Source organism: Diospyros lotus, chromosome 9, assembly GCF_014633365.1.
Source record: "Diospyros lotus cultivar Yz01 chromosome 9, ASM1463336v1, whole genome shotgun sequence".
Taxonomy (NCBI): domain Eukaryota; kingdom Viridiplantae; phylum Streptophyta; class Magnoliopsida; order Ericales; family Ebenaceae; genus Diospyros; species Diospyros lotus.
In genome coordinates, this window is record NC_068346.1 from 26,600,892 (window position 1) to 26,620,614 (window position 19,723).

The window sequence follows — 19,723 nt, forward strand, 5'->3', positions numbered from 1 at the left end:
AACCGAGACTTGGTTATTTTCTAGAATCCCTTGTTTAGCTAACTCCTTGAGCCCTTGCTCACTTATGTGTGACATCCTTAGATGCCACAGTTTTGCCAAATCTTGGGATTTACTACTTACTGCTGTAGCCTCACCACTTAAGGTGGAGGCTTGCAAGACATAAATGTCATTCTGCAGTTTGGCCTTCATGCAGACAAGTGACCCCTTGGTCACTGGTATGGCTCTAGTCTCCCCTTTGAATTTTAGGCCATTTCTGTACAATTCTCCAAGAGAAACCAAGTTCCTCTTGAGATCGGGCACATGTCTGACTATAGTAAGAGTCATAACAATGCCATCATTCATCCTTAGCCTCACATCACCCACTCCAATAACCCTACACTTATGGTCATTGCCCAGCAAGACCTTACCCCCATTGATTTCTCTATAGTTTTGTATCAAAACCTTCCTTGGGGTCATGTGGTATGAACAGCCCAAATCCATCACCCAATCATCATTTCCAGCCATTTCAGTGACAGTTAATGCCTCTGAACTATCATACCCCAGATCAACTAGGTTTGCTCCACCATCGGATGATTTCTTTCTAGCCATGTCTTTCTTTCTTTTAGGGCAGTATCTCTTGATATGCCCCTCCTCCTGGCAGTAATAACATTTAATAGGGCCTTTTCCATTCCTAGACTTTGATCTAGACTTTTCCTTTTTCCCTTTTGAGTCCTTTTTGGTACTCCTTGACCTTACGGTTAGGGCATCACTAGGGGTGGATTTTACATCCATTTTTATTCTCAATTCCTTTGAGTTTAGGGCTCCTATTACATCTTCAAAAGATAGCTTGTCCCTACCGTGTTGTAGAATATCTACAAAGTTTTCATAAGACTTAGGCAATGAATAAAGAAGAACTAGGGCTCTATCTTCATCCTCATAGTTTACTCCTATATTCTCTAAGTTAAGACATAGCTTATTGAATTCATCTAGATGCTCTTGAAGTTTCTGATTTTCTTGCATCTTATATGTGAAGAATTTGGCCTTCAAATACAGCCTACTAGATAAAGTCTTCTTTAAGTAAAGAGACTCCAATTTCATCCAGATTTCAGTGGCTGATTTTAATTTTGAAACTTCTCGGAGAACTGTCTCCAAGACTCAAGATAAGCATGCTGTATGCTTTCTTGTTGATTTCCTTATCCTCTAAAGATATGGTTTTAGGATCCTTACCTTCAGAGCTTCACTCGGTAGTTACCCCTTGTTCGATTGCCTTTTCCAACCCAAGATTGCACAGCAGAGCTTCCATTTTGATCCACCAGAGACCAAAGTCATTGCTGCCGTCAAACTTCTCCACATCATATCGAGTGGCCGATGAGGGTGCCATAATCGCCTACCAGAACCGACTCTGGTTTCTTGAGAATCTTGAAAAACTTGATAGAGTTGCTGGAACTGATACCTGGCGCTCTAATACCAGATTGTTGATTTTAAGACCGCCACACACAACAAACTATCCCTCCAAGACTCACTGATTATACCCCAAATAACAGACACACAACACTCGATATAAAACACTAGAATAGGAATAGAAAACAGCAATAAAAGACAACAAGAGACACAAGATTTTATCTTGGTTCAGTCTCATAAATGAGACCTACATCCAGACTGCCTTAGGCCCATGAAAACTCCACTATCTTGAAACCCTTACAGCAATTACATACACTAGGAAAACCTCTCTTTCCCTCAGTCTAAAACCCTAGACTAAATAGAGAAGAAAACCCCAAGAGAAATACAAAATTAACCCTTCTCTCGGCCTAGCACATTCGCTCAACTCTCTCAAGATAACCCAATGTTTTCATACCAATTTCCGAGCCCTCCCAGCCCCTATTTATAGATCATAGAGGCGGGCATAGCAGTTACAACCAACTGCCCTACCTAATCGAAAAATAACCAGCTTCCGGTCAGCTTTAAACAACTAAGCAACACTCATTACATCAAGTAAAATATGCTAACAGATTTATATAAGAAAAAACTAAGTACAGAAACTAATCTAAGACAAATGTCTTCACAATGTCCATGCTTGTTTGCTTTAGTAATAGATGAACTCACTAAAGACACTCAGACAGAGGTGCCATGGTGTATACTATTTGTAGATGACATAGTGTTGGTGGATGAAACAAAAGAGGGAGTGAACACTAAGCTTGAGTTGTGGAGAAACAATTTAAAATCTAAGGGATTTAAATTAAGTAGAAGGAAAACAGAATATATGGAATGTAAATTTAGTAAGAATGCAAGAGTGGAGGATGTTATAATAAAATTGGAAGACCAAATCTTACAAAGAAAAGATTATTTTCGATATTTGGGATCAGTGATCCAAAAAGATGGAGAAATTCATGCTGATGTCACGCATATAATTAAGGCAGGTTGGCTAAAATGGAGAAATGCATTGAGGGTGTTATGTGATGGTAAAATCCCATTAAAACTAAAAGGAAAATTCTATAGGACAGTTATAAGACCATTCTTGTTGTATGGTTTAGAATGTTGGGCAGTCAAATACTAGCATGAGCAAAAGACGAGCGTAACGGAGATGAGGATGCTAAGATGGATGTGCGGCCATACAAGAAAAGATAAAATTAGGAATGAGGTTATTTGTAATAAGGTAGAAATAGTGCCAATTGGGGAGAAGATGAGAGAGCAGTGTTATTAAAGACGCAAGGCGCATTAAGGCGCACAAGGGTCTTGGAGCCTGAGGCGCAAGGCGAGGCGCGAGCCTGGTGGAACTAGGCGCAAATTAATAAAAATAAAATTAAATAAAAATATATGTCCTAGTTAAAGAAAAAAGGTATAAAATAAGTCCTAACTTCTAATAATATTTTAACAAGCATGTTATAAAAAAAATAAAAATTCAACATATGCGAACTACTAAGAGAAATAAATATTAAAACAAGTTACATACCTATGAATTACAGCACAACAAATCCAAACATATTTCAGCAAGCAAAATATAAGTATCACAGAAGTTAAAAAAATTTGTAAGAAAAGTCTTTAACTAAAATTAGATTAAATCCAAAAGAGGTTTGTAGATCTTAAATCCTAATTAAGATTAGATAATCTAAAAATCATCCTCATTGTCAACATCAAGATCTAACATTTCCATATTCCCATCATCAGAAACATAATCTCCAATATCCTTTTCTTCCACATCATATATCTCTTCCTCTTCATCTTCATCAGGTTCAATTGGAGCATTTGAAGTAGTAGCCCTTTTTCTACTCTTTGTCAAATTTAGAGTTGGAGCATTTGATCTAGTTGCATAGTGAGCTTTTTCAACATCAGAAGCTCTAGAAACATCAGCTCATGTTAAATCATCGCCCTCATGTACAAGTTCATTATCTGAATCATCAAGTTGGTCAATTGTCCCAAGCAACCACTCATTACTTTCATCAATTTCATCCAAGGAAATGGGATCTATTGGTTTACTTAAATTGAAGCGACATCTCAAATCTCTATTATACTTAACAAATACCAAATCATTAAGACGTTGTTGCTCCAATCGGTTTCTCTTTTTGTTATGAAGCTGCCATAATAATTAAATTAAAATTAGTACGTTAAAAGATATAAGAGATCATCTAGTTAATACTTAATATTACTAATAAGATTGAAATGCTTACATGCTCAAAGATACTCCAATTTCTTTCACAACCTGAAGAGCTACAAGTGAGACTACAAATCTTCATGGCAAACTTTTGCAAATTAGGGGTTCTAGTACCAAATTGAGACCACCATTCAACTTAGAAAAACACATACAAATTAGCAATTAAAAATATAGATTATTGATCTAATCTAAATTAGATAATTTAGAAAATCGTGTTACCTGGTGATAATTGATTCCTTCCTCTAATACATATTTGTTTCCCAAAGAACCCTTTAGAATTCTTATAAATGCTCAACTCCTTCGAAAGTTTGTCTTGCACTTCTGTAGTGGGAACTAGGCTCTCTATGCAAGCATACAACCCTTCAATAACCTCGTTGTCTTCTCTAATACTTTCATTTGAGTAAAAAAATGCTGGATTCAAATAATATCTAGCTGCATGCAAAGGACGATGCAACTGAACATTCCATCTCTCATCAATGATTTCAAATATTTTCTCGTATTTGCTCTCATCATCAAAAGATTTTGCAATGGCTTCTTTTGCCCTATCCATAGCCTCATAAATATAAGGCATAGCAGGTTTGTCTTCATTATCCACCACTCTAAGCACCTTGACAAGAGGCCCAGACACCTTGAGTGCAAAAAGAATATTTTTCCAAAATGATTCCTAGAGCACTATTTGAGCTACTTGCTTACCTCGTGTTTCCTTTACAAATCTAGAGTTAGTCCACTCTTCTGAAGTGAACATCTTCCTCAAATTAGCTTTTTGTTTATGAAATCTTGAAAGGGTGAGGAAAGCTATGGCAAACCTTGTTTTTTCAGGTCTTAGCATCTCTCTTTTTTGTGTAAATGATCTCATCATATTTAATACTTGTGCAGAGCTATATAGGTACCCATTGACTGAATATGCCTTTTGAAATGTGCTCTTAAGTCTAGGAATTTTAAAAATGTCCTCCAACATCAAGTCCAAACAATGGCCAGCACATGACGTCCAATACAAATTCTTGTGCTTAGTCATTAAGAACTCTCTTGCAAGACATTAATTCAAGGAAAAAAATAGTCCTTAATTTCAGTAAAAGTTAAAAAGAAAAAAATAAATTAGTAAAAGTAAAACTTACCAGCTAGAACATTAGCTGAAGCATTATCAGTTACAACTTGAACAACATTTGCTTCTCCTATCTCCTTCACAAATCAGTCAAGCAATTGGTAAAGTTTCATTCCATCTTTATCATAGGAAGATGTTCAATAGATTCAATAAAGACACTCCCCTTTGGACTATTGTTAGGAACCTAGGGGTAAAAGGGACAAATGGGGCTATAACTAACAAAGGGTTGTGTTGTAAGCGGTTAGGGGGTTAGGAGTTAGCTGAATGATTGTTAGGGAGTTAGGAGAGAGCCTATAAGGAGGCTTGTGTAATAGTTGAAGGGATTATCGAATAATACATGAATGTTTTCCATATTCGCTCTCTCTAGTCTATCTTTCTCTAATTCTCCATACATCTCTCTCTATTCGTTTCTCTCTCTCGTTCTCCCTATTTCTATTCTGTTTCCCTCCCCGTTCTGTTCTTCTTCTTCTAAATTCCTATTCAAACCCTACAAATGGTATCAGAGCCAACGTTCTTGGCTGTGGATCCAACTAATATTAGTAGTGATTCTGATGATTCTGATGATTCCGATGACATAATCCAATAGCGGACCTAGATTCCAACGGGGTCAGTTGGGGCGCGACATCAGAATTTACTAGCGAGTAAGTCAGGGCCGATTACAGGAAGCAAAATGGACGGACGAAAGTAGGTGATCTGAGTTGATGGACGTGAGCAAGGCGTGACCCAAGATGAGGCAGTACGGTTAATGCAGGTGCAAGAGACGGTCTTGATTAAAGCTTACGGACGGACTCGAAACTGGTGAAGCAATCTGAGTTTGGGGTGGAATTGAACAAGTCGCAGGAAGATAATTCAAGAAGCGGCAAGATTCGATCATTCCGGAAACTGGACGGTGATTGGGCGATTCTTGGGGCCAATTGTCAAGTACTTAGGTAGGTTCCTGGTGCCATAGAATTCCAGCGCTTCTTGGGAGTCAATTGCGTTTAACACCCAAGTAAATTCCGATGAGATTGAGTCGGAATTAAAGTCGTGACCAATTACCTTCACTGCATGTGACCAAGGCGTGAAGCTAGGAGTGACTTGAAAGTTGAAGTCGACTAGGTGAGTGTCTCCGATCAATTCTTGAGAATCGGAATTGAAAGAAGTAGCTTCAGGTGACTTTCGACACAAGGCGAGTGACTCTTTTGGGTGACTATTGTGAGGTGATTGTTGCCTGTGAATTGTGGCACTTCTGTTCGGAAGTTGAAGGCTGTTGTAGGCTTGGGCGATCTTGGATTGGTAGTGGTTGTGAGCAGATTCCGAGTGATTGCAATTGGAACAAGATTCTGACAGCGAGAAGTGGACTCAAGTCCAAGGTGGTGCGGGCAGACCAGGGCAGTTGCAATTAGGGTAGGAGTTCCTACAAATTCAATACGGTTCTTGGGAACTGTTCAAGGCAAGTGACAGGTTGCTGTTTCATAAGCAACTTTTCAAGGATGGGGATTGGGGAGATGGAGAAAGGATTCAAGGGGAAAGGTGATATTTTCAGTCAAAAATTAGATGCATTAATGATGTTGATTTCACTGAAATTCCAAATCCCTTTACCAAAGGAATTTTTTCCAAGATCTATAGCGGAAATGAACTACTTGCAAGAAGTGGATGAACTACTTGCAAAGGATTGGATAGGAATCGAGAGTTGCAATGAAGAATTCAATACTCCTAATTTGTAGCAAAAGGTCGATAAATCAACTGAAGAGAATCAGGTAAGTCCGAATGCCAAGGAAGGAATGGCATGTACTGGAGACAACAATGTGACACCCTTGAAAAAGGTAACTGTGGTAGAAGAACCTGCGATTGACGCCAGAAATCAAGAAGCCGGAGAGGTAGCGAAGTCAGATTTTGAAGATCTTAAATCTGTTTCTCTTGAAGCAACCGGACTGGAAGACATTGATTCCTTAGGAAAAGTAACTGCAACACCAATGACGGAGAAGCTTGCTGAAGAAGAACTATTGGTGAATGGGAGCAAGCAGGAAAAAGTTACGGAGGAGCAAAGGAAACAATTGAAGCAAGTCTATACTGCTCAATTGTTGCATTTGGGGGAAATTACTGATGTTGTGGCAGTGGAATTGGTCTTAGCAGAGGTTAGGGAAATTACTGGAACTAACAAATCAAGGGAAGAAGAGATACTTGGCATGGAGATCTTTGATGTATACAATTTATGTTTGCAGAAAAAACAAAAGAAAAAGAAGGTCAGAGGAGGGAGGAAAAGGCTGAAGAGGAGAAAGAAAGAAAAAAGAATGAAACAACTAGTGAAAGCTGGGATTGGATGACCAACATGGCAAGTCAATGTGAGTTCTTGAGGACAAGAACTCTCTGAATGGGTGGGGATTGTTAGGAACCTAGGGGTATAAGGCACAAATTGGGCTATAACTAACAAAGGGTTGTGTTGTAAGCAGTTAGGGGGTTAGGAGTTAGCTGAATGATTGTTAGGGAGTTAGGAGAGAGCCTATAAGGAGGCTTGTGTAATAGCTGAAGGGATTATCGAATAATACATGAATGTTTTCCATATTCGCTCTCTCTAGTCTATCTTTCTCCAATTCTCCATACACCTCTCTCTATTCGTTTCTCTCTCTCGTTCTCCCTATTTCTGTTCTGTTTCCCTCCCCGTTCTGTTCTTCTTTTTCTTCTTCTAAATTCCTATTCAAACCCTACAAAATCCTAGGGTCTTAACAACTATTTACCAAAAAGTTGAGCAAAGACGTATCTCGCTTATCCTTCCAACCATCACACATGATTGTACATCCAGATCTTGCCCATTCCTCCCTATGACTCTTCATAATTTCTTTTGTGTGTTCCACCTCCTTCTTAAGATAAGGTACTCTAACCTCATGAAAACTTGGGGGCTTCATTCCCGGACCATCTCACCCAACAGCCTCCATCATTGGCTTAAAACTAGGGTAATTGACTGCATTAAATGGTATTTCAGCTTCATACATCCATCTACTAAACCAAACACATGCATTCTCTCTCAACTGTTTGTTGACATGACTTTCTATTGTAGTTTGCTTTCCTTTTGCATCCTTTTGATTACTCACTTTAGGTTTAGCAGATAAAAACAAATCAAGAGGCCCTTTTTGCTGTTGGCTTTGTTTTTTTTGTTGCATAGATGATGCTTGTCCTTGCATAGGCCTTTTACCACGGCTTTGGAAGGCCCCCACGTCCATTTGATCAATATCATCTCCTAGTGTGTCTATATCACCAAAATCTGGCATATCATCAAAGTCATTCTTCCCTTTCTTTTTTGACATAAACTCTAAAATTTCGTCTCTAACATGAGAAGGACATTTTGAACAAATTTCAACATTCCTATAACCTCCAGCAAGGTGCTATTTGGCTTGGTATACACCTCATTTAGTTAATTTCCCACAAAAATTACATTTGAAAGTGTTAAGGTCTTTGGGATTTACCAAACTATGATATTTTCATACTGGATCTTTTCTTCTACCAGCAGAGCTACTATTAGGATTAGGATCAAATATCAATAGTGTTGGATGACATTTTAAATTTTTGATTCCTGCAAGATTTACTACATGTCAACAACAATACCACTCTAAAGACCATCTTAAGAAAAAAAAAAAAATACCGCAAAGGGTCATTTGTCATTGCAGCTATGCAGCTCATGGGGCTGAGTGCTGATGCAATTGACCATTGTTCTATTTATGAACAATATTGAACTGGCAGAATTGCTAAGGCCTAAGGGTTATTGGAGCCATGCAGCTCATGCTACTAAGAGCTGCTGACCACTATTCTATTTATAGAATAGTAATAAACTGTTAGGAGTAATAAAATAACTCCTCCAAGAACAAATAAATATCCAACAACAATAAGAAATCAATAGTTGCTGGCAGCTGGCTTGCTGCCCTTTGTGTTTAAACTTATAACTTGAAACTAGAAAATAAATAAAGAGAGGAGACAACAATGAACATACCTGGAAACCATTTGTTGTTTCATTTGTTTGATGTTTGTTGTTTCCCGTTGCTAACTAAAGTTGGGTTGTCCGTTTGAAGAAGGGAGAGGAGAGCCGAAAAGGTAGATAAAGCTACTAGCTATGCTGTCGGCTGTCCGTTTGAAGAAGAGAGAGGAGAGTCGAGAAGGGAGATAAGTTGTGAAGCTGTGTTGTCCGTTTGAAGAGGGCAAGAAAAGCCGAGAACGGTGTTGTCCGTTTGAAGAGGGGGAGGAGAGCCAGGAAGGGTGGCTATGCAGCCTATCCTATTTGTTTGGATAGGGAGAGGAGAGCCGAGCGAGAAGGGAGGGCTGTGCCGTTGCAACCGTCCGTTTGAATAGGGAGAGGAAAGCCGAGAAGGGGGAGGAGATCTAGTTGTCTTGGAGCTGTGCCGTGACTGCCACGGAGAGGAATAGTCGAGAATAGCCAAGAAGGGAGAGGAGAGGACAGCAACAGACTTGACTTTTGGGATTTCTTTTGTCTTAAGTCTCTTTGAATTTAGCTTTTCAGAATATCTTGCTTTCTTTTATTTAGGTATAATTTGAATTAGGATTAGATTTGATTAAAATATAACAAGAAATACTAAAATTAAACTAAATTAAACTGAAATTCAATTAAAACAAACCAGGCGCAGCCTTGGCACGCCTAAGCCCAAGGCTGTGCCTGAGGGCCTGGATGCGCCCAGGCGCGCCTAGGCAGATCTCGCCCACTTGGGTCGGTTCTAGGCGCTAGGCTTGCGCCTGGTATCAAGGCGCGCCTTTAATAACACTGTGAGAGAGAATAGACTAAGATGGTTTGGTCATGTGAGAAGGAGAGCAAGAGACGCTCCTATGAGGAGAGTTGATGAAATGGAACAATTAGTCAAAAAAAGAGGTAGAGGTAGACCCAAGAAGATTCTAGGAGAGACATTAAAATTTGATATGAAATGTATGGGCCTAAATGAAAATATGACAAGAGACAGAAATACATGGAAGTCTAGAATTCATGTAGCCGACTCCACGTAGTGGGATAAAGGTTGGATATGTTGTTGTTGCATATGAGCTGTAATTAGGATGTTTCTTGTATATACTTTGCTTATGTATTCTTTCCTTTTTTAGATTCCTAAACTGTAAATTCTGAGATTATAAATAGAGGATAACTTGAAGAGGCAAGTAGTCTTTTTTGCCTACACTTTCAAAGTCTAGTCGCTGCTATTTTTACAGATAGGTTTCATAATTTATTGATTGCTGTTTCTTTTGCAGCCACATGCAGGAAATTCTTGGGTGGGTTCTTTAATTTCTACAATTATTGGAAACCTGAAGATATCGATTAGCAATGTTCATGTCAGATATGAGGATTCAGTCAGGTTGGTTGACTTTTGCACCATTGGACTTCTTGATATTTGAGACATGAGTTTTCTCATAATTTGAATACTTTCTGTTGTTTAGCAATCCAGGATGTCCATTTTCTTGTGGTGTTACTCTGGCAAAGCTTGCTGCTGTTACAATGGATGAGGAAGGGAATGAAACTTTTGACACCGGTGGTGCTTTAGATAGACTACGAAAGGTTAGCTTCACCTTTACTGATATGAGTATTGAACTAACACGGAAGAATTGTATTGGAGCTTCAAGTTAGAACGTATGTCACGTGAGATTAATAGCTAGAATTTGTTTGTCAAACATTTTGGGTATCTTTGAGGTAATTTTTCCAATTTGAATTGATGTGATATCTCTGATAGCAAATCTTAAAATACTTATCTTACTTATTAATTTCAATTCTGCGGGCATGCATCTGTTCCTCCCCCCCCTCCCCCCCCCCCTCTAATTTATGGATGGGTTGTTTAAAGATTTTTGTAACATGACATTTCACTATTTTTGTAACTGTAATGTTCATGTTGTAGTCATTGCAACTCAAGCGTCTTGCAATGTATCATGATTCAAACCGCCTTCCATGGAAGCTGGGTAAGAAGTGGGAAGATCTTAGTCCCAATGAATGGATTGAGGTTTGTTTTCACCCTGTCAAGTTAGTTAGCACTGGCTAAATTTTTATGCACATGCTTATGGAAATTCAAGATACTATGGCAGAATAACTTTTATTACTTTTATGTTTTACATGCCAACAGCTTATTGTTAGTTTTTTCCTTTCCTTTTCTTTTCTGCTTTATTCTACAACATTTCTATTCCAGATCTTTGAGGATGGTATAAATAAGGCGGCAGGAGATAATGAAACAGTGTCTGCATGGGCTCAAGATCGGAACTATGTAGTTTCACCAATCAATGGAGTTCTTAAATATCATCGTCTAGGAAATCAGGAAAGAAACAATCCTGAAATACCATTTGAGAAGGCGTCTCTTGTTCTCACTGATGTTTCCTTGACAATGACTGAGGTGCTACATCTTTGACTTTATTCAATTGTTTCTCATGCTTGTCTTTTCTGGGGTTCCCTAGTGTTATCCCTTGTTCTGATTGTCCATGGTTTCCCTCTCCTTTTTTGGTTATTTTATTTTTTATTGTTTGGGTTAAGAGAAAAATAAAAGACATGAAATCTCTTTGTGGCGTCTCTTGCTTAAAGTTACTTTAATCATTATGCACCTGCACATTTACTGATGCTGCAATGTCCAGTTGTGCTGTTGGCCACCTGGCGGCATCCCCTGTCACAGAGACAAATAAATGCGCCGGGAAAAGTATTTGTTGTTGCAATTGCCACTGTAACTAATTATGCTTCCGCTTTCTCTGGCATATGGCCTAGTTTTACCTCCTCATTTACAGGGTTTGGCTAATATGATGCCCTATTCTTTCTCTTCTCTTTTTTCTCTCTCCTTAACCCGAGAAAGAAACCAGAAGGTTAATGTATCTTTTTATATTCTTGAGCTGTTTTTTTTGGATTCAAACTGGAATGCCATATGGATTTATCACCTACATATTCCCTGCAGGCTCAGTATCATGATTGGATCAGACTTTTGGAGGTTATTTCAAGATACAAGACATATGTTGAGGTTTCATACTTAAGACCTGTGGTTTCAGTTATTGAGGCTCCACATTTGTGGTGGCATTATGCCGCTCGGGCTACCCTCCAGCAGAAGAAAGTGTGGTAAATATTTTAATTTCATTTTGATGTTGCATATGATTCAGATCAAGTTATTTGTAATGAAAATGAAGGAAAGTGTTAGGGAGAAGGACTTATATTTTATTATTTATTTTTAAAAGCTCTCTGCAAGTCTGAACATGGTATTCTTGAAGGAAAAAGAGAAAAGATAAGAAAATAGATAAAACCTTAGTGTGATTAAAAAGGGTTGCAACACTAATTCTCAATTGTTCCAGCTAACCATTCTCATTCATATCTTTTTCAGCTATCGTTTCTCATGGGATCAAATAAAACATTTGTGTGAGCTTCGTCGACGTTACGTACAATTATATGCTGGTTCACTCCAAAAATTATCAAATATTTATATGTCACAGATTAGAGATATTGAGAAAGGTCTTGATCCCAAAGTAATCCTTTTATGGAGGTACGAATTTTGGCTTATTAAGGGATTCTGTTCCTTTGAAAGTTCTCCATTGTTACGGTCTTGAATGTGACCTTGCTGCTATTTTTATACATACTTGACTGCTGGACTGGGCATTGCTAAAGAAATTCTTTTCTTCTTTAATTTGCATATTCCAGATGCTACTTTCTTTTACTTATCAGTTGTCAGGTTTTCTTCATTAATAGTTTCTTATTTTATCAAAACTTGAAGCACCAGATGAGTAAATGCGGAGTAATACCAACTTTCTTGTCTTATCACATAAATTGACACAAAAATTGTCTTTGCTGTCTATGCATACAGTCCAATTTACAAAAAAGGTAACCCCAGTGCACGAGGATATGGGGATGAGATTGTTTGGTGCTCCATCCCCCGACTGGGCACCATCCTCTGACCCCGCGAGGGAGTCTTCCCACTAGATTGATGTCTGTAATAACTTTGGATGTGATTATTGGGGATTTCAGCTTCTCACATCACAACTTAAAAGCAAGATAATATCACGTATGAATTTGTCACAATATCCTCATTCTATTTATCTCATATAAAATTTTAATGCATCAACATACTTTCATTTTGTAACATGCTTTCAGATTTAACACTCACTCAAAATAGAAATTCTTCAACACGCATGCTAACAGCTCCTTTGCAACTGCTCCTTGCTGTCTAGGGTCTTTGTTAGGCTGAAATGGTGAAATGCACATGGGATGAGTCTAACTGCTAGGTAAGGACATGTATAGGATGCATGCACATTGTCAATGCACAAGGACACATAAGATGATGGCAGCTTCCTCTCAACATATTTTACATTTGGGTGCTCCCTATGTTCATGTGTCATGCATATTCTTTGGCCAACATTATTCCATGCTGGATAGAGGTTAAGGCTTAACTCCAGCAACATGGTATCATCATTCCATTCCACAGTCCACATTCTCTTCATTTGGATAACAGAGTCTCCTTTATGCATATCATACACATTGCAATGCACTTGAAATCATGTTATTATGCTGCCACAAATCTTCCATATAACGCTCCTTATCTTAGCCAATGAAGACTCGGAACTCATCCTCTCAGCTTTTCCTTCTTTCCAGAAGAATTTCCTTCCGTCTTCTTTTCTGCCCTTTTTCTCTATTTTTCCTTCCCACATTGAGAGCTTCTCTCTCTAGCTCAATGCATGTTGAAACCAAAAGAATTGAAGCCTATTTATTGGCACTCCAAACGGCAGAATGTGTGGTAGCCCAAATGACTGCCACCTAGCCCTTGTATGTTCACACTTCCTCATCTTGACAAGTGGAGACCTTCTTCAGCAACATGGAAGCATCATTCTAGAACCCTCTCGTTTCTTCTAGGTTGTTAGAGAATGGGCTTGAAAGATTCCTAATCACTTTAATTAACCACTAATCCAACTTCTGCAAATCTTAACCAAAGTTAAAATTTTTATATCATTGGTTCCTCTCACTATGCCTAATAACATATTTAAAATGTGCTTAAATGTCATTTCATTTAATCTCTCAAATTAATTTGAAAGTTATCTGAGTTTTGACCTGCCTGCTTTAACAAATTGGGTTGCTACCTCATTTTTCATCTACAGATATAAATATGGAAGCAATTTCAGCTTATTCCCTTTCATTTCTATCTGTTTACTCAGCATGTGGTGTAGCTTACCCATATAATCCCGTGCTATTCCATCTTGGCTAGTGTTTCCAATTGTGCATGTAAAATAAATATTATTCCATCCACTTGCAGTCCACTCTTTCCTCAAGCGATCTCAACCATTAGTCATATTCACGTTTCTACCAAAAAGCTTAAGGATTTTTTCACCTCATTCTAAGTGTGATAATAGAATCTTTGATCATCCATCTGACACTAAGAAGGGGGAATCTAATAAAATATCCATAATTTCCCAACACTTTGCAAATTTGTAGATCAAGCTTCTAAAGTTCCTCTTAATTACTCTAGTTCCCCTTAACTTTAGCCACATGAAATTATTAAAATGTCACTTTTAACCACTTTCCACTTATTACTGTGTAATGGATGTCGCAAAGGTATTGGATGTTATAAATTGGATTGTAGAAATAAAGGGTAATGAAATGTGGATTGAGATGGCTAATTCTATTTCAAATATGACAAAAAAATATTCGAGAATCAGAGGGAAAAGTTCCAAACTGTAAAGAGTTTTGGTTTAAAACTAAGAGAGCTTACTACAAGACTTTACATAGATGTTGTAATGAATAAAAACCTAAAGATGTATATTTTGACCAAAATAAAAGCAAAAATGGCAGTTATTAAAGCAAAGTCTTAGTCTTGTGAAAATTTATTCCTACTTGACACAAAAGAAAGCGATAAATATAAAAGATTGAGAAGAGTGATATATATTGAACAGAGAATTATTGGAAGGGAAATTCTTTGATAATCTTATTGATCAATGTCAGTCAAATATACACTATAGAACTTCCTATATTTAGTCTACTAAATCATAGGACTAATTGATATATATAGTTGTACTATCTATAGTTAGTCTACTAAATTATAGGACTGATTTGGAGAATCATAAAGAACAGTTAACAATCACAAACATGGAAACTTCCTAAAAATAGGACTATCCTAACAGGATTTCTATGAAATTGGCAGGATTCTGGGATTCTTTGCTGAAATCCAACATATATAAACTAGCAAAGGAAAGAGAAAGAAAAACTAGGGACTTGAGCCAAGTGAAATGCATAAAAGATGAAAAACAAAAGGCACTAGTAAATGAGAGGGCAATATAGGAGAGCTGGAAAAAGCATTTCTTAAAGTTATTCATGAAGGTCGAGAAATACATCATTGCTACTTTGCTCTAGAGACTTATCGACTGGTTGACAGAAGCACGCCAAAATGACAAAAATGCCCTTCACCCAATTGCAAATTTACTTCCCTTCCTTTCCCATGGCCGCCTCCTCTCTCCTCTCTCTCACCCCTTCCCATGGCTACCTCCAGCAACTTCCTCTCGCTGCTTTCGCCTCACCGCCTCACCTCGTGCTGCCATGCCTCTCACGCACCGCTGCATCCTTCCTCTTCGTCCTGGTGGATGTAGTGGTGGTCGGTGCCTGAGAGATGAGGCGAAGGCGGCAAGAGGAAGGCAATTGCTGGAGGCGACCATGGGAAGGGGAGAGAGAGGGGAGAGGAGGCGGCCATGGGAAGGGAAACAATTTTGCAAATGGGTGAGGGGTATTTTTGTCATTTTGGCATGCTTCTGTCAACCAATCGGTAAGCCTCTCTAGCAAAGTAGCATTAATACGAGAAATAGGCTTCATGTTGGCATCTTAGCAACTAAAGAAGATAGGATCTCTTGTTCTATTGACATATTTGTTTGAATAAAATAAAGCAAGCATTGAAGAAGATGGAAAATGGTAAAATAGTTGGATCAGATTATATCCTAATTGAAGCAAGGAAAATTAGAAATGCATGGGGAAAGAGACATTTTCTTGTTAACAAAATTTTTAGAGTGATCCTCAAATAAAACAGGTGTCCAACAAATGGAGTATGTTCACTTTTTTTGTTAGCATGAGCAGATGTTCAAGTTTGTGGAAATTATAGAGAAATCAAGTTAATGAGCCACACCATGAAACATTTGGAGAAAGTGATTGTGCAAAGGTAATGAAGAGAAACCAAGCTGTTCGAGAACCAATTTGGTTTCATACCTAGTAGGTCAACAATGCAAGACATATGCTTGTTGAGGCACTTGATAAGATGATATAGTAATAAACAAAGTGATTTTACATATGGAGTTTATAGATTTGGAAAAACTTATGGTAAATGTCTCAAGAAGTGTTATGTAATATCTTAAGAGGAGAAAGAAGTTTGAATTGCTTGTATACAAGTTATAAAGACATGAATCATGGTGTAAAAACACATGTTAGAAAATGTGGAGGAGGTATTAAGGCATTTCCAACTACAATTGGATTACATCTGAGTTTGTAGTAAGCCTTATCTTTTTGCCCTAGTATGGGATGAACTCGCTAATCATATTCGGGCAAAGGTGCCTTGGTGTATGCTATTTGCAAGTGATGTTGTCTTAGAAGATGAGACAAAAGAAGAAGTTGTAGGTGCTAAGCTTGAGATATGGAAGATCGCGTTAGAATCTTGAGGTTTTAAGTTTGATATATTGGAAACCAAATATTTAGAATGTAAGTTTAGTGAACATATGAGTGGATGATGTTATGATAAGACTTGAAAATCAAGTTATCCTAAAAAAATATTAGTTTAGATATCTTAGATCAATCTCTTAAATGGAAAAGAGATTAATGAGGATGTTATGTATAGAATTAAGACAAAATAGTTAAAATGGAAGTGTGCATCGAACTTGTTATGTGGTGGTAAGATTCCATTAATGTTAAATCAAGTGATAGTAAGATTCCATTAATGTTAGAGGCAAGATCTTCTAAAATGATGACTATAAGACCAACTTTGTTGTAGGGCACAAAATGTTGGGTAGTAAAGGACCAATGTGTGCAAAATATGAGCATAACATAGATGAGGTTGTTATAATGGATGTGCGGTTATGTAGGGCAATGTATAATTGGAAATAAGATTATTTGTAATGAGGTTGGACTGGCTCTTGATGATGAGAAGATATGTGAGGCGCTAGTAAGATTGTTTGGTGATGTGAGTAGAAGATTGATAGATGTTTGGTTATAGAGTGGATTGAATTGAACAATTCTTCAACAAAGGAGGCAGGGGAAGTCCAGAAAAGCTTGGTGGTTAACTCTTATGTATGTTATGAATTATAAGAATCTTATTGAAGATATGACTGCAGATAGAAATGATTGGTGAGTTAGAATTCATGTAGCTGATCCTAACCTAGTGGGATTGAGGCTTGATATCTTTGTTGTTGTAATTAAAATTATGTAAAACAGAAGAAACAAAACTTAAAGTTTATTTCATAATATCTTGTTTTTCATGTCTCCAATTTTCTATTTAATAGTGTTGGTGACCAAAGATGTGTGATCCGTATGTGATAGATATGTGTGTGATGTGGAGATATGCAGCTTTATATGATATGGAGATATGCAGATTTTAGTAGCTTCCTAATCTGGAATAGGATCTTTCCTATTCCAGACTTAGGAAACTTTCCTAAGATTGTAAATATGTTTTCTTTCCTATGTTGTAATTCTTGTAGAAGGTAGGTTTCCTAATGTAAGTTTCACGTGTTCTCTATAAGAGGACCTCCCATGTATATTCAACGATATTGGAGAATAGAATTATTCATTTCAGTTTTTCTACAACAACAACAACAACAACATATCCAGCCGTTATCCCACCATGTGGGGTTAGCTACATGAATTCTAGACTTTTATGTGGGTTACATCCCAACAGATAGTTTGTCTAAAATTCATATTTGGATCCGACTAGGTTTTACGCTGGCTGTCGGCTACCTAACGCAACCCTCCTCCTTTATCCGGACTTGGGACCGGTAGTAGATAATATCCCCTGGCGGAGTAATGATGAAATGAAGTTTCAACACCATTTTCATATGGAGAAGTTTCATGAGATGGTGGTGAATGAAGATAATTGATATAGTTGTGTTCCATCACTTAGTTGTGTTCCATCATTTCAGTTTTTCTACAAATAGCTTAAAATTATTTATTTGTGGGTATTCATTGACTTGTATTAAACTGCATTCTTGTTATTGTTGAAGTAATAAAAAGAACTAAAACTTTATTGCCGTTCCTGTATTTAGTCCGAATGATGGTCCTATTTTCCTTGTATCATGTTAGAATACTTAGCTTGGTTTTAGAAGGTTTGAGGCCTTGCATGAAATTATACTGTGTTATTTTAGGCAGCACCTGAGATTTATGAACTGATAAGTCCCCCTCCCAGTCTTTTTCTTTCTACTCATTTCCTCTAGCCATCATATCAGAACAGTATAGAGACTCTGGTTTTCAATTACAAAACTGACATTTCTTCCACCTACTTCATTTTCTTTTGATTTGATAGATGATTTATTTTTCAGGTTTCTTGCACATGCAAAGGTGGAATCTGTAAAATCTAAGGAAGCAGCTGAACAGAAGATGCTTGCTAAAAGAAGCTGGTTCTCTTTTGGACGGTCTGTGGAGTGTTATGGCTTTTACAGATTGCTTTTAATCAACTCCTTTGCACAATAGCTCATAAAAAAGAGAAAAAAAAAAAAAAGGAAAACTCCTTTGTTTAATAAATATCTGTTTTTCTTGTGTAGTTACAACTTCTCTTACTTAAAGTAAATATTCTGCTTCTTGTCATCCATTGCTTGCTTCCTTTCTCAGGCGTGCTCCCTCCGAGGATGACTCTGTTGGGGATGCTTCTGACAAATCGGAGTCTGTACAGGAAAGATTGACCAAAGAAGAATGGCAGGCAATCAATCAACTGTTGAGCTACCAGCCAGTTGAGGAGTTCAGTTCACAGTTTGGGAAGGATTCACTAAATATGATACACTTTTTAGTAAATGTATCTATTGGTCAGGCTGCAGCTAGGATAATCAATATTAACCAGACTGAGATCATTTGTGGTAGATTTGAGCAGCTTCATGTGTCGTCCAAGTTTAAACATCGAACCATGCATTGTGATGTGACATTGAGATTTTATGGGTTGTCTGCTCCTGAAGGTTCACTTGCACAGGTTTGTTTTAACATAATGTTATAACTGCTCTTGCTCCTTACAAATTTTGGATGATCTTAGAACATACTTTCTAGATTCTGAATACACAAAATAGTATTATCACTTTTGAATTTTCTCAACGTCAACAATTTTTATGGTTTAAGAATAATGGGACAGATGAAAGTTGTTGCTTACTCAATTGCTTTGCTGTATTGAGAACTTTTTTCATTTTCTATTGATCATGATCTCCTTGTCTAACTGTACTCGATATTTTGGTGTCATGCTGATCAGTTCGGTCCAAAATTCATAGTTTGATTTTAAAGTGGAATTCTTAGCATTTTCAATGTGTTAGTAGGCTTATATGCATTGGATACTATATTGTGCAGAGTGTCTCTAGTGAGCAGAAAGTAAATGCCCTATCTGCTAATTTTGTAAATTCTCCAGTTGGGGAGAATGTAGACTGGAGGCTTTCTGCAACAATATCCCCCTGCCATGCCACGGTAATTATTAAATCCTGTTTTTGTTTACTCAGTAGATTGGTTAAATCTGTTCTCTATATGCTTGATATGTTTTCGCAAATATACTTCCATAACCCTTTCATGTTGTTTATGTTTCACCACTGTACTTAAAGTATCCTTTTCTTATTGTTTGTGTTTTATTGAAACAACAACATTAAGCATTAATAACACTATATGGAGTTGGCTACATAAAATCACCTCACAAGTCTTTTTAACATATTGTTTCCTTGTAACTCATTTTATACACCTAAGAGTCCCCCAAAAAGTTTTTTCTCAGTCTTCCTTTACATCTTTTGCTAAATACTTGTCCCATTTCACTCATTGTCTTTGCATGAGCCTTTACTGGAACGAACCATCATCTTGTCTCTCTTATTTTTAATAGGAG

At 37.5% G+C, this 19,723-nt stretch overlaps 1 protein-coding gene across 3 annotated transcripts in view; it reads left to right on the forward strand.

Annotated features, from left to right (window-relative positions):
* Positions 1-19,723, forward strand: part of LOC127809843 (uncharacterized) — a 161,663-nt gene that overhangs the window by 40,776 nt on the left and 101,164 nt on the right. For all 3 annotated transcript variants that reach the window (XM_052348977.1, XM_052348978.1, XM_052348979.1), the window contains exons 7-15: positions 9,951-10,054; positions 10,137-10,254; positions 10,589-10,690; positions 10,874-11,074; positions 11,621-11,778; positions 12,038-12,196; positions 18,201-18,293; positions 18,490-18,841; positions 19,207-19,320. In XM_052348977.1, coding sequence (XP_052204937.1) covers positions 9,951-10,054; positions 10,137-10,254; positions 10,589-10,690; positions 10,874-11,074; positions 11,621-11,778; positions 12,038-12,196; positions 18,201-18,293; positions 18,490-18,841; positions 19,207-19,320 — 1,401 coding nt within the window. The remainder of the gene's footprint in view (positions 1-9,950; positions 10,055-10,136; positions 10,255-10,588; positions 10,691-10,873; positions 11,075-11,620; positions 11,779-12,037; positions 12,197-18,200; positions 18,294-18,489; positions 18,842-19,206; positions 19,321-19,723) is intronic.